Source organism: Lipomyces chichibuensis (genome assembly GCF_038497645.1).
Source record: "Lipomyces chichibuensis strain CBS 12929 unplaced genomic scaffold V1513scaffold_14, whole genome shotgun sequence".
Lineage (NCBI taxonomy): Eukaryota > Fungi > Ascomycota > Lipomycetes > Lipomycetales > Lipomycetaceae > Lipomyces > Lipomyces chichibuensis.
In genome coordinates, this window is record NW_027117466.1 from 271358 (window position 1) to 285101 (window position 13744).

Here is a 13744-nt window from a genome sequence, read left to right on the forward strand (position 1 = left end):
CTACTTCTTTGTGCCCTCTGCACCTTTGCGCACCTCGTGCAGGAATTCGAGGAGTCGCATGCGCAACTTCTTTGCAAGGTCATCGCCGTCGGGTACTGGTGGCGGCTTGTGGCGGTCAGTATTATGCTCAGCACCGTACAAAATGAAATGAAAGTGTAGTACTCACCAACTGGTCGAGAAGATATTCTGCTTCCTCGATGGTTAGAATGAGTGGGCCTCTGTTCATTGCGGATGTGGATGTTGACGTAAGTCTAGGAAACATACATAACATCACTCTTCAAGTCATTTCAGGAGACCTCAATGTAATGATAGCGGTGCGCCACAGCGATGGTCACTGCCACAGCGGCTGTGCTGTTGGTGACGTTGCGGGGTACAACTGGCTCCTCACTTTCCTTTGCCCAGTAACTTGGCCTCAAAGAACATCTCCTTTTTACTAGAGAATGCTTCTGGACCCGTTCGATACTTGCTACGTTCTGCCCGCCGATCGCGGCTCGTCTTTGAACGACCGCAGCTCACTGCTCAGCGCAAAGAAGCTCAACTGACACCGTATATGAACAATGTTGTCACTCAGGCGTGCTACTCTCCGTGTGCGGCCCACAGTTGTCGCTGTCGCTCCCGTCTCACTTTCATCATTCCGCAAATTCGCCGCCATGTCCACAGTTCGCTCGCGAATCATCACTGACAACGTCCGTCCCGAGCCCGACAAAGTCCTCGAGGAGATCGCCGACTACGTCCACTACTATGAGATCGACAGCCCCGTCGCTGTGAGTGTCCTGTACCCGTCTGACATTATCCAAGCTGACAAAATGCCGCAGATTGAGACTGCCCGTCTGTGCCTTCTCGACACTCTCGGCTGCGGTCTGGAGGCTCTCCGGCACGACAACTGTGCCCGTTTGATCGGCCCCGTAGTGCCCGGCACCATCGTCCCCAATGGCACAAAAGTTCCAGGTACGTCCTACCAGCTCGATCCTGTGCGCGGTGCGTTTGCGATCGGCAGTGCTGTCCGCTGGCTAGACTACAACGACTGCTGGCTCGCAGCAGAATGGGGCCACCCCTCTGACAATCTTGGCGGCATACTCGCCGTCGCCGACTGGCTCTCTCGAACCTACCGTGCGTCCGGCACATGCGTCGTTTCCTTCGCCAGGCAATTCAAGATCATGGACGTTCTCAAGAGCATGATCAAGGCACACGAGATCCAGGGCGTTCTAGCCATCAAGAACTCCTTCAACGCTGTCGGCCTCGACCACGTTGTACTTGTCAAGGTTGCCACTACTGCGGTAGTCTCGAAGATGATCGGTCTCTCGCGCGACCAGACTATTGACGCTATCTCACAGGCCTGGGTCGACGGCCAGTCGCTGCGCACCTACCGTCACGCTCCCAACACCGGTTCGCGGAAATCCTGGGCCGCAGGTGATGCTGGCTCTCGGGCAGTCAATCTCGCTCTCATGGTCCAGAAAGGCGAGGCTGGCTTGCCGTCGGTCCTGACTGCCGAGACATGGGGCTTCTACGATGTCTTGTTTAAGGGCAAGCCTTTGAAATTGCAACGGCCATACGGATCCTATGTAATGGAAAACGTCCTGTTCAAGATTTCCTACCCCGCCGAGTTCCATGCCCAGACAGCCGTCGAGGCCGCGATGACACTTCACAAGAAGATGGCTGATCTTGGAAAATCCGCAGCTGATATAGCATCCGTTATGATCCATACTCAGGAGTCTGGTAACCGAATTATTAACAAGACTGGTCCTTTATACAACTACGCCGACAGAGACCACTGCATTCAGTACATGGTCGCTGTTCCACTTTTGTACGGTCGATTGACTGCGGACGATTACTCCGACGCCGTCGCGACTGATCCTGCAATCGATGAGCTTCGCGAAAAGATGACTTGCACGGAAAAAGAGTCATTCACTGTCGACTACCACGATCCGGATAAACGTTTCATTGGCAACGCAATCAAGATCATGCTGACCGACGGCACAGAGTTGGAGGAAGAAGTGCACTATCCGATCGGGCATCGGCTGCGTCGCGAGGAAGGAACTCCCGTGCTCCTTCAAAAGTTTGAGAGACATGTACGTGGCAGGTTCACGGACGAGCAACAAGTACGTAGCATCCTCGGGAATTCTGACGAGAATATCGGCGAGCTTGATGTTGATGAATACGTCGACTTGTATGTCAAGAAGGAATAAGATTTGTTAAGGAGATTGTAGATGTATTTGGTGCGTCCTGCCACAATTATATAGGCAATATCTACTATCATATGGTCATTACAATTTAGACTGTCGCCTTCTCAAATATTCTAGCGTCTGTTCAACGCCGCCCGCGTTGACAAACGTATCCTCCAATCTCAATGCCAAATCGACGTCGCCGGCAATCTTGATCTTTCCAGACGAGACGCCTTTCAACCCTGTCAAACCACCGGTAATATACTTGACAAGATCGCGATCTTCTAGCTCAATGACTACGATCGGCAATTTGTGCGCTTTCTGGGAAAGCAGCGGCACCGCTTGGTGATGGACTTCGGGGGCTTTGTTGCGCGCACTAAACAGGAGCGACCATTCGTCACTGATCTTGCCCCGGCGAAGAATTGAAAATATGAATAGCCCGAGGAGTGATCCTGCTGCTGTAGGATTCTCGGTAAAACGTTTTAAAATCTCCGGGAAGAGAATACTTGATGTCTAGTGAATTTCTATTAATGGAGTAATGTGACAGTTAAGAGGATACTTACCAATGGCTTTCTGTCGTCATTCTGACGTTTGGAAGCATGAGGAGACTGCATTGTGATTTATCCAATATGGAATGTCGCGATTGAAATTGACGGCACAACAGACGAGAGGAGCATACAGGACGCCGTTAGTTGGTCAATATGACAGTAATTCACGAAGCAGTTCATGAAGCAAGCCTGGTGCTGTCTAGTAAATAATTACCGTGGTTGGCCAGACAAGGTCGGCGCGATCTAAATTGCGGGGAAAGCTGCGATGAGCTGGCACGTGCTCGATCAAGCCCTCCACCGCTCGGTGCGGCGGCTCGAGTTTGTATGTCGTAGCATTTTCACTTTTTACTTAGCATAACAATGCTCACCAACTATATCCTAATCCTGATTCCACATACACATCCATATTTCGCGCCTCGGTCTGCCAACGCAGACTTCGACGACATCCTTCGTTTGGTCGTCACTTGCGGCGAGACCAATTGGCACGATTTTGACTGTTGACAATCAAGTTGAAATCGATTCGACAAATGTACAAATATGAAACAAATCTGGACAAGTATATGCAAATCTCGGAAGTGAACCAATAAACGCGATAAGCATCCTATAAATAACACAAATAAACCAAATTCTAAGCCAATGACCTATAACCTAAATGCACTGTGTATCTGAACTGTAATATGCTTCTACATGTTCTTCGTCTACCAAAACTGCCATTTCGACTTCTGATATTTAAAAATCGAAATGTTCGTCAAATCTGCAAATAGATTTAGACCTAATCTATAGCGCGATCCACCATGACGAACCAAGCATCATCAGCAATGCAACGCTGGTAAGAATACCGGCGCCTGCTCGATCGCCCGTGGTAAGAACTTTCACTTCACTACTAACATTTGCGATACCGGGCGATGACCCGCCAGTAGTCGCAGTGTACGGTGCAGGCACATCTCGAACGAGTAGATTCTGGACGACTTCCAGGGCCGACATCTGCTGACCCAGACCCCATGTATTGTCCCATCCCACGTTTAGCCATGTGGTACCGCAAGTGACGTTATCTATACCGCCCACACACGATTGCTCAATACCAGGGACAGTTTGGATCAAATGCTCGTAGATAGTGTTGTAAGTAAAAGGAGCCAATACGGCGGTGAGGCCCATAAACCTTGCAAGGATGGCTTTGAATGCTAGCTGGTCTATGTCACATTTTTTGGTGACCTCACAAGCTATCTCATACATGATTCCCGTATCCGACTCAAAGAATATGGTAATACTATCCAAGATCGACTGCGTTCTGTTGGCCCATAAACTTGACCCTGTGTAATTGTAGAGATACGCCGAACCAGCCATGAATATTCCGGCGTTATAGGTCCACTGGTACTTTGTGATATTCCACTTCGCGCAATTTTCTTCCGTGTTCGCGCCGTCGTAAAAATAGTAATATTCTGTATCTAGAAATCCAACGCTCTCAGTCCAGTTCCAAGTCCTCTCTGCCCAATCCACGTAGGACGAGTTGTCGGTATATCGCGCCAGTCTGGCAGCCATCATGAATAAGCCTGCATTTGAAATAGTATTCTTGTAATCGTATCCATGATTGAACGGGAATATCTGCCAGCGGAGACCACCATTGCATGTCGACGTATCCCATCTGCTGGCCATAGTATCGAAGACTGCCTGCGCAAGCGCAAGCCACTGTGGTTGATTTGTGTCCGGATTGCTGAAGTTACGTTCAGCAGCAGCCATCACTGTGAAGCCCCAGAACGCTTGATCATCGTTGCCTTCGGATGTGGTTTCATTTGCTGGCATGTAGTTGTTATCGGTGCCCACCTGAAAGAGCAAAGAAGACTTAACTTGGTCGTTGTATGTGTCGTCGCCGGTATAGAACCAATAGTCAATTATGCTGCCCCAGGCAGCACCGGCCTCCCACCAATAGTACGGGCTCACGAACTTGCCTGGCGTCTGACCAGTTTGGTTGCCGTTGTAGTACGTCATGAGACCGTGCGCGAAGACCCAGGCGGCATGAGTAATGGAATCTTAGGATTGTCGTCAGAACAGCACGTAAAGTTAATACCAAAAAGTATTACAAACCTTTGTTGTACACATCAATATGTATAGCGCCAGCATGATTGATAAAATTCGCCAAAAGAAGCAGTATAGACAATAGAAGAGATAACAAAGTGCGCATTCTGCCCCCCCCCCGGAGATGTCGCGGATTCGATAAGCGCGATTATTAATTCCAGCAGACGAGGACTGGCTGAAAGGATTTTCTACAAGCCGACGCGTGTAGACAGAGGATGTCGCACGACGGGAGCAGACGCGCGCCAGCAGATGCGGATAACGCGGTAAAATATGATACAAAGAATTATTAGGGGAGCGTGAGAGAGTGAGGCAGAAAGGGCCGTAATCAGCGAGAGTTGGCGTATTCTAATGCAACCGAGAAGCGGACAAGCTCTGACAGTGCTGGATGCTGGGTGCTGCCTAGTGATGTAGTTGGAATAATTGGATATGGGATGTTGACGTCGAGTTCGGCGGCCAGCAGAACGGGGCCACAGCGCGGCAGGGGCTCGGCGCAACGCGTGCCTTGCCCTGCACAGCCAAATATAGCGACCGCAATCGGCCCGGAACCGGCGTGCTTACGGATTTAGACGCATTTTTCCGCGACGTTTGCAGCCTCATCTGCAGCCTATTTGGGTAAGGCTGGAAATGTCAAAACTAGTAACGTTAAGGGGACGGTTAACACAACCAACCACCAACGTAGGACAATTCACCTAAATTACAACACCACCACACCGAAATTCAATTAAAGCTACTCGGAATCTTCAGTCTTCTTTGTCAGAGACTTCTACAACCCATTGACACGTTCGTGCATTTTGGCAGGACTTCCCGCACTTGGGTCGAACCCCTTCCAAAGGAACCCCATTCTGTGGTGTTTCCTGCGGTACTTACTCATCCACAGCCTTCCGGTATAGCAAATCATGTTCATTCTGTACGGTAAGGTATCCTCCAAGCTGTACGCCCTTTGTTTTTAGCTCTCTGACGTTTGCTGAGCGCCTCATTGGCCTTGCGTATCGACGAGACCTCGGTCTCTAAGAGGACCAAATGATGCATAATTGCCTTCGCCCCCTTTGCAAATGGGTCCACCGCGTCAAGCATTGAGGTTGGGGAGCTATTTTGATGGTTGGAAATGCGAGTCTTGATCAGTTCAGACTATGCCGTTACGTCTATGGGGTTGTGGCATCTTAGAGACCCAAACTTGTGAGTGCCAGGTCATGAATTCGACGCTAATGGCTACGAAGCCTTACATCCAGCCTGAAAACACACTCTATGGATTCAGTGGCACAAGGCCCGACCCAGAGAACCCTCCCTGTATATTTGACTCGGTCGTAGAAGCATAAGACGTACGGAAAGTACAAATGAAGTCGACCTGGTCACGTGGTTATGGTGCGACGTCATGAGGACTTCGATCTGTCGACACTACGCCTTCTTCAGCGGGCTGACGCACTCAACATTGAGCGATTGATGGTAGTGGGAGAAGTGTGCACAGTCCAGGCATACAAAGCGTCACAATGTTGGAGCTCAAGCTCGGTAAAGTGGTGACTCTTGTGGCCGTTCAACACTAACACAGGATGCGAGCCCTTCGTAACAGCCCAGTATGTTTATCGAATTGCTTGATCCATTCTAGGCCTTTTTCATTCGTCGTCCAGCCATTATTAGTCGTGGCGATGACCCAGTGTTACGGAAGGTTGGATTGTTGGTACCAGTTGGCCAAGTGGTACTTGCCGGCGAGAATGATGAGGCGAGAATGATGAACGGCGGGACTGCCTAGCCTTGAAGTTCACGCCTTGGATCACCGTAGCCCATTCCCGGTTGCCAGGCTGTGTCAATTTGGACCTTACACGTCCTTCCGAGGTAGTAACACCCATAGTGGTCGTCCATCATAAAACCGTCTCATCGAAGTTATTTATGTCATCATCTAAGATACCATATTTGGCCTTAATATTCCGCACGAGCTCAAACCACTCGCGGATAACCTTTGGATCTTCGTATTTAGTCCGCTGGTAGTCATTTGTGAGAAAAACGCGTAAGGACGGCGCGTACCAAGTTGGAGGCCCAGTGCTTACCAACGCGTGGCAGGTCGCGCTCCCGAAGCAGTCGGTTAGCCATATCTTCTACACCACACAGCTTAGGCGGGAATGATCGCGCCACTAGTTCGAGTATATGCTTAAGAGACTCTCTTCTAGTTTTGTCAATTTCTGTGAATTTGGCGTGTCGTGCAGTTCGTGCGTCGCGTCGGTGATAGAGGGTCGATCGTATACGACACGTTGTAGATCTTCGCTGCAGCTCTTAAAAGATTCAAGGGCAAGATTTAACGTGCCTCGTACGGAAAGTAAAGTAGGGCTGGACACGATACGATATCGCCGGGTTGCCCATATCGCATATCGTATCGCCTATATCGTCCAAAATACGATGCAATATCGCCAAATGGGCGATCCCCCGGAGTGAGGGTAATGGTGTGACCAATCAAACACTAGAAGTATTAGGTAGGGTTCGTAAGCTCCGTTGCATAACATCAATTGACAAGAGTCTATTGAAGTAGGACATCCAAAACCCGTTTGTCTATACCAGATCCCAATGTCTAACAGTTTCTTTTTTACTGGTAGCAGAAAATGAAGTCATGACTTGCTTGATGCAGTTTTCAGTAGAGTTTTCTAGCATTTGAAATTGGTTTCAAGCTACAAAGTGGCAAAGTGTGTTTTAAGCCAAGGTCTTAAGTAGCCGAACCCCGTTACAGGGAAAGAGTCACGTGTGCTTTGAGGCGATACGATGCGACATTCACCCATCATATCGTAAATCGTATCGGCTTAGCGATATTGTAGGCGATAATGTCGCTAAAATATTACCAGGAGTCTTCCTCTGACGATATGAAGGCGATATCGTGTCCAGCCCTAAAGTAAAGATAGGGGTGGATACGATTAACTACGGCGCTGAGCTGGTTACTCGCAAAAAATCGTATAGTCATGCACGTGACTTCATAATTTTTTCTGCGCTGAAATGCACAAGTAGGGACAAACGAATAAATTGAATAAAAAAGACACAAAATTACAATCCAGCTGCTTTTGAATAGTGGTCTGCAAGTAAAGTAAGCTTTCTCATGGTTCGTGACTCCGTCGGATGCTGTCGTATCCACTGGCGAAGGTTCAAGCTTAAAATACTGGATTATGTGGGGAGAATCAGAAGCAACCCTAACCCAAGTAGACAAGTAATTTATTACGTCAGAGGCGTAGTGAGTTGAAATTCAAGCGAATAAATGCTGTCGCTCGATCCACAATGTAATACATACATCGGTCAGCACCCAATTTCTTATGCTCGACTAATTTTATCGAAACAGAGTGGGTATCTTGCTATAGTCATGAACGCTCTGGCATTTCACACCTGCTGCAGTTCATAATATAATCCTGATCCCTATGTTCAGGGAAAAACTTTAACGGCAATTTCCAGTAGGACATTTTTTCTACGTAGGACAAGATCATAGGTTAAAGATATGTTCTACTTCGGATACGGTAGCAGACGCAATAAACACAAGTCTGAATTCAGCAAATGAGCTTCGGAGAAGGAAATCGTTGGTTGGACGACAATATTTCCGGCAGAAGTGGAGAAGCATTGCAAGGGAGAGGCACCGATGTGAATGTAGCAGGCGTTTGGAGCGGGCCCCCGCAGGAACCCGAAAACGACGGCTCAGGCACAAATGCACAAAAGGCATTCGAATGGCTTCCCACTCCATTCATATAATATAATAATATATCGTAAGTAAGCAATCTACGGATCTCAACGATCCTCCAAGCGACTTTCTCATGTTAGAGGCCGGATGGCGGCTGACAATATTATCATTAACACTAACGTAACGTATGGCATGGGCTGAAAGTAAATGCGAACAATGAGGAGGTAGAACAAAAATGTCAAAATACCACTCTCCATACATAGCGCAATCATATCGCCGGTGATGTGGCGAGAATGGTATCCATAAACTGTAACCGTGGCCAATTTTTAGACTTTTTGCGTGACTCTGGCTCAAATACTTTCCGTAGCCACTCATAACCATCGCTATTTGACGTCCAGCTGCCAGTACTCGTTGCGAATCGCCATTCGGGATGTGTATTCTGCGAAATACATGCTGAATTGGTGTTCTCGGCCTTAGAAATAACCATTGGTGGCAGGGCGCCGCAGGCTCCTCCATATTCCAACACAGTTACCCACTCTTGCTTCCCTGAGGCCTGGATAGCCTTTAGGCTCTTTACTTGAATGGAACTTACTCACACCAATTGGAATCTGCACGACGCAAACGACAAGGTTACTGCTCAAGAACAGAAGTACCGATATACGATATGGATGAGACAGGGTTTGCAGTCTGCGACACTCAATCTACGCTCAAATTATCGATTCTACTCAGAAATCAACTAAAGGAAAGCGATAGTGTGTAACTGCATTGGAATGTGTCCACGAAGCCGGCGGGCCATACCATCCACGGTTAAGCAGTTCAGCATGAATTCCCCAGAGTTAGACTTCTTGAATGGCGATTCGCAACGAGTGCTGGCAGCTGGACGTCAAATAGCGATGGTTATGAGTGGCTACGGAAAGTATTTGAGCCAGAGTCACGCAAAAAGTCTAAAAATTGGCCACGGTTACAGTTTATGGATACCATTCTAGCCACATCACCGGCGATATGATTGCGCTATGTATGGAGAGTGGTATTTTGACATTTTTGTTCTACCTCCTCATTGTTCGCATTTACTTTCAGCCCCTTGATGTTCCGGTGTATGGGCCATAAAAAGATATCATGCAAAGAGGTCGACCGGTATACTGCGGCTGATATACAGAGAACAAAACGGGCTGCTTGGGTTGAATTTTTTTTCGAGAGAAAGCCCTTACACCTCAGAACATAAAAGTCGATGGAACCGCGCTGGTTTGATTCCATTTAGTAAAGGCCGAGTGTTAAGTAGCCTTCCACCTCCAGCTCTAGAGCCGACATGTACTCAAAATCCCAACGAATATTATGGAGTGCAGAACTAAAGCAAGAAAATTCGGTCTTTAATACAGCCCTGCAAGTCAAGAACTCCCTGCCTCACCAACTCGGCGATAAGTGAACCGAATGATGCAGCTGGTCGAAAGTCAGAATGCTGATCGATCTTACGGAAGAAGCTTCAAGAGTGTAGGGACTAGCTTCAGTCCCGTATAAACGAAAAAAGGCCAATTTGTTGGAGAAAGTGTCAAAAATCGAGGCTGAAGAGAAGCCTAAGGCGAAACGACTACGTGGGCGGCCACGCAAGAACCCCAATGGAAGATGGAGATAAAATAGCAGAAGAGGAAGGACTAGAGAATTTTCGAGCGAGTCAGAGTTGGATTTGGTTAATTGTGTGGCGCATAAGACAAGGTAATAATAGTAAGACGAAGTAAAAAGTTAGAAGTTTCTATTTAGTGGTCCCCATATGACAGGGATCCACATACGTTACGCTACTATGCATGGATTTATATATACTTTTAACATATTTTAGAGAAGTAATTAAGTTACACTTACAAGAAAATAGCTGCATTTTAGGTAACATGCCTCAATTAGTTCCTTTTTACTTCTTAAATCAACATATTAAAATCTTTATTAGCATAGAACGAGGACTATAACCTCCTACTGGCCACGAAGATGGCTCTAATTGAAACGATAACATCTATGTTCCCGAATAAATCTGGTTTAATTAGGAAGTAGAAAAAAGGTGATTTTGAATATGAGGATTTTCGTGTTTCGGGGTGTGTTTGTATTGTGGAGGCAAATAGATGCGCGTTTTCGCTGGGAAGCGGTGCCAAAAACTGAAGCTAATTCTGAATACGCTAAATTAAGTCGTCAGTGATCTACAGTAGCTAGTTACCTGGCAGCTAAGCTGAGGTTTTCTCCACAGGTAACGGTTTGAGCATGGTGGATGCCAATATTATTCTATGGATTGAATATTTGTGCGACCGCTATTATATTAATAAAGGTTTTTTATCACTTTTCCCTCCGTGCAAAGTTCACAAGGCCAGCATTCCCCACCATCGAAACCTTTTTACATTAGTCTCGTTGTCATCTCCTGCCAATGCTTCACTGTTGCGAGACGTGTCGTCGACCAACAGAACTGCACCTCGCCCGTGTTTCTCAAGCTCTGGGTACAATAGATAGCTGAGGCACAATCCTTACGGTGCTGGAACTATAGCCATGGATGAACTTTATACAATCTGTTACTTTGTAGTTTCAATTCCAGATATGCTCAATTTGAACAAGCCTTGGTGACTGAAGCACAATCTAGCGAAGGAATAGAATGCCAACCTCATTCTCCTCATCAAGCACAAGATGAGTTGCATAATTGAGTAGCACGAGAAATGCTCTCAGTCAGTAACAACCGAGGATTGACCTAAAACGTGTTAAGATTATGCTTTTAATGTGCAAACTTAGGTTGCCATTTTTGATAGTTTGCGCATTATGAGAGAACATTCTTGATATATTTTAAGCGTTTACTTATCTCGTACCTTGCAAGGTCATCTTAGCGGAACACAGTGCCGTCTCACAAGATAACTTGTCACCAGTACATATATGCAACACAAACTGTACCTTGTCAAGACGTTATAATTCTGAGATAATTAACTTAATTATGTCTTGAGTGTGACAGAGAAGTTCAGTAACTTAACTTTATGAATGGTTCTAGTTAGTTAAGAAATCTAACTGCCTAATGCGAGCTAATCTTATCGGTTGTCATGAACGGCTGACAAGCTTGTGCCAAGCAAGGACATGTGCTGCAGTTAACGGCGCCATCCCGAATCGGCCATAGATAGATTTGTTCAGTCTCAGGGACCGCGTTTTGATATTCAGAGTCAAAGGCGTTATAGCTTAGTATTTACAATGATTATTGATTGCACAAGTCTTTGTAAGGAGCCAAAACTGATATCTATATACGTCCCGGTCTATTCCACATGTAGTCAGGCATGAACCTACGGCGCACCATTCTCATCGCATTCCCATGTCATGATCCCCACGTAGCCAACCAGAATCCTCCGTGAACATTGTTGCTTGATCATTTTCACTTGTCCAATCGAGATTCATAACTGGGATGATGGCATGACACGTGCCCATGCACCGAGTCTAATTTCTTTCCGCAACTGTCACATCGAACTGTTGGCTACTTTGACAATCATGGAACCTTTCCTGTCACTTCACTTCACGGGGACTCTTGATCATAGCAACCGACGTGGTATCGCCAGCTATTTCTAAAGATGCACATAATCCACTAGGAAAGGAATCGAGATTTATGCTGCTTCTGAGCCATGCAAGCACGGACAATCGAGCGGTGTTCAAAAACTATGGACCATAATAGGTCTATCTACCGTGGTCAAACAGCATCTGTTGCAGGACGTGCAGGCAAATTTCAGTAAGAAATGGGCAAAGAGTGGCTATTGTCTTCCACCAATACTGCATGCACTCTTCGTGCAATGCTGTTACCATTCATCAGGAAACCATACCTTGCTTACCTTACTCACGGTCGCGAAGCGGTGTCGGTGAGCAAAGCTTGTTCTTCGTTTTAGGTCGCGATCCATGCTATCTTATTGTTCTACTATCTCAACTAATTTCTCGACAAAAGCTGCGATGAGGGCGGCATACATCCGCATCAGAATTCACATCATTCATGGCGGCATACGACGTCAATTATGGATCAGAACTATGCCGGCCGACCTTTTTTTTTCGATGTACAGCATATGCCCACATCCCGAAGAACTTCGCAAAAACTGCACCACCGAGTCCCTCCTTGCAGACCCTCCAGTGAAAGATCTCATTTTCCTGGATCCTCCTTTATTACTAAAATCCGTAGTTCTAGAAGCGCATTTAGTCCAATGTCGCATTAAAGACACGTGCCGCTTATGATATAATTCATAATCACTTCCTGTGTCGCATGTCGCATGAGAATAATCGATCACCACAATGTTTTCCTATGCTCTCGCCCATTGTATATCGTCCCCACATGTAACGGGCAATCTTCGGACCAATAACGGATCAGTGATGAATCCGACGACCGTCCCGCTGATTCCATGCTCTCTGGGCTCCACCGCCCAGCGATCCTGCAGCACACGGCGATACTTCGGGATCTGCCCATATCAACCATCCTAGCTCGCCCTTTATGTCGGACTGGTAACAAGAATAAACGTCTCTTATGCATATCACATGACTAAAGCCAGGTGCGATCTAATCTCCGCCGTTTGTAATCTGTGTTGTAATATCTTGGTATAGTCTGTCTAATGCCTCACTATGTCTTTTAATTGAAGTGTGTTAATAATTATTGTTTCTGATAACCTACTTCACAAGCGAACGGAACACATTCCACCGCCATTCACCTACTCTATTTGTACTGCTAATTTGCTCCGCAAAGAAACATGTCTTTACTGTAAGTAAGGGTTCAAACTTCATTAATCGCAAAACTGAGAACCTAATCGTAAAGTAGTCGCATGGTCTACAAAAACTTTGTATTTAGTTAGTTCGTATTATTAATTAGGTATGGCCTAATAAATTTACCCCGACAAAGCGTGGAACGAGGTTGCCTTATAAACATATTACGAACGAACTATTGGACCTGTTAAATATCATTTGCCGCTCGCTTGACAACTGAGAAAATATGGATCCTCCGACACGACCCCGTTGAAAGCAAGCGATTGACTATTTATTATGGAGTGACGGTTATGACGGAGATGAGCCGGTGGAGAATATCTTGCCAGACACCTCCCAGTCGAGCGCCGCGAGCTCTGTCTAGGACCCGAGGATTCTATCAGTCGGATTGCCTGTCAGTCTTTCTCTACGGGATCGATTAACTGAGGAAGTCAGTGATCTTGAATCCTCACGACTCAGACAGCCCCTAATATTTCTCAACGCACTCCTGGGACCTCGAATAGTTGGGTTTGAGAACAATTTGAAATTACAACCCTCAGCCAACAGTGGAGGCCAAACAGGTCGAAGAAGCTTCGGAATGATCAGTA

At 46.8% G+C, this 13744-nt stretch overlaps 4 protein-coding genes across 4 annotated transcripts; 1 reads left to right on the top strand and 3 right to left on the bottom strand.

Moving 5' to 3' along the window:
• On the bottom strand, positions 1-226 carry V1513DRAFT_425135 (uncharacterized protein; the record flags this gene model as incomplete). The annotated part of the gene is made up of 2 exons (XM_066896113.1): positions 1-105; positions 167-226. The coding sequence occupies 2 exons, from the start codon at positions 224-226 to the stop codon at positions 1-3; spliced, it is 165 nt and encodes a 54-aa protein (XP_066753788.1).
• Positions 227-650: 424 nt separating this feature from the next.
• Positions 651-2186, top strand: V1513DRAFT_378816 (MmgE/PrpD family-domain-containing protein; the record flags this gene model as incomplete). The annotated part of the gene is made up of 2 exons (XM_066894994.1): positions 651-764; positions 816-2186. 2 exons carry the CDS (start codon positions 651-653, stop codon positions 2184-2186), a joined length of 1485 nt encoding a protein of 494 aa, XP_066753789.1.
• A 39-nt stretch (positions 2187-2225) lies between these two features.
• On the bottom strand, positions 2226-2875 carry V1513DRAFT_58241 (uncharacterized protein). Its single transcript, XM_066900554.1, has 2 exons — positions 2726-2875; positions 2226-2675 (listed from the first exon to the last, which is right to left on the bottom strand). The coding sequence occupies exons 1-2, from the start codon at positions 2774-2776 to the stop codon at positions 2265-2267; spliced, it is 462 nt and encodes a 153-aa protein (XP_066753790.1). The 5' UTR covers positions 2777-2875; the 3' UTR covers positions 2226-2264.
• Positions 2876-3125: 250 nt separating this feature from the next.
• V1513DRAFT_58248 (glycoside hydrolase) lies at positions 3126-5258 on the bottom strand. The gene is made up of 2 exons (XM_066900555.1): positions 4793-5258; positions 3126-4737 (listed from the first exon to the last, which is right to left on the bottom strand). The coding sequence occupies exons 1-2, from the start codon at positions 4887-4889 to the stop codon at positions 3488-3490; spliced, it is 1347 nt and encodes a 448-aa protein (XP_066753791.1). The 5' UTR covers positions 4890-5258; the 3' UTR covers positions 3126-3487.
• Positions 5259-13744: the final 8486 nt, after the last annotated feature.

Bases quoted from the DNA above. Each gene is read 5' to 3' on its own strand.
- V1513DRAFT_58241 (XM_066900554.1), bottom strand. From the start codon at position 2,776: ATGCAGTCTCCTCATGCTTCCAAACGTCAGAATGACGACAGAAAGCCA. The intron at 2,676-2,725 runs GTAAGTATCCTC...GAAATTCACTAG, and splicing joins ATGACGACAGAAAGCCATTG to ACATCAAGTATTCTCTTCCC.
- V1513DRAFT_58248 (XM_066900555.1), bottom strand. From the start codon at position 4,889: ATGCGCACTTTGTTATCTCTTCTATTGTCTATACTGCTTCTTTTGGCG. The intron at 4,738-4,792 runs GTTTGTAATACT...GACAATCCTAAG, and splicing joins TATTGATGTGTACAACAAAG to ATTCCATTACTCATGCCGCC.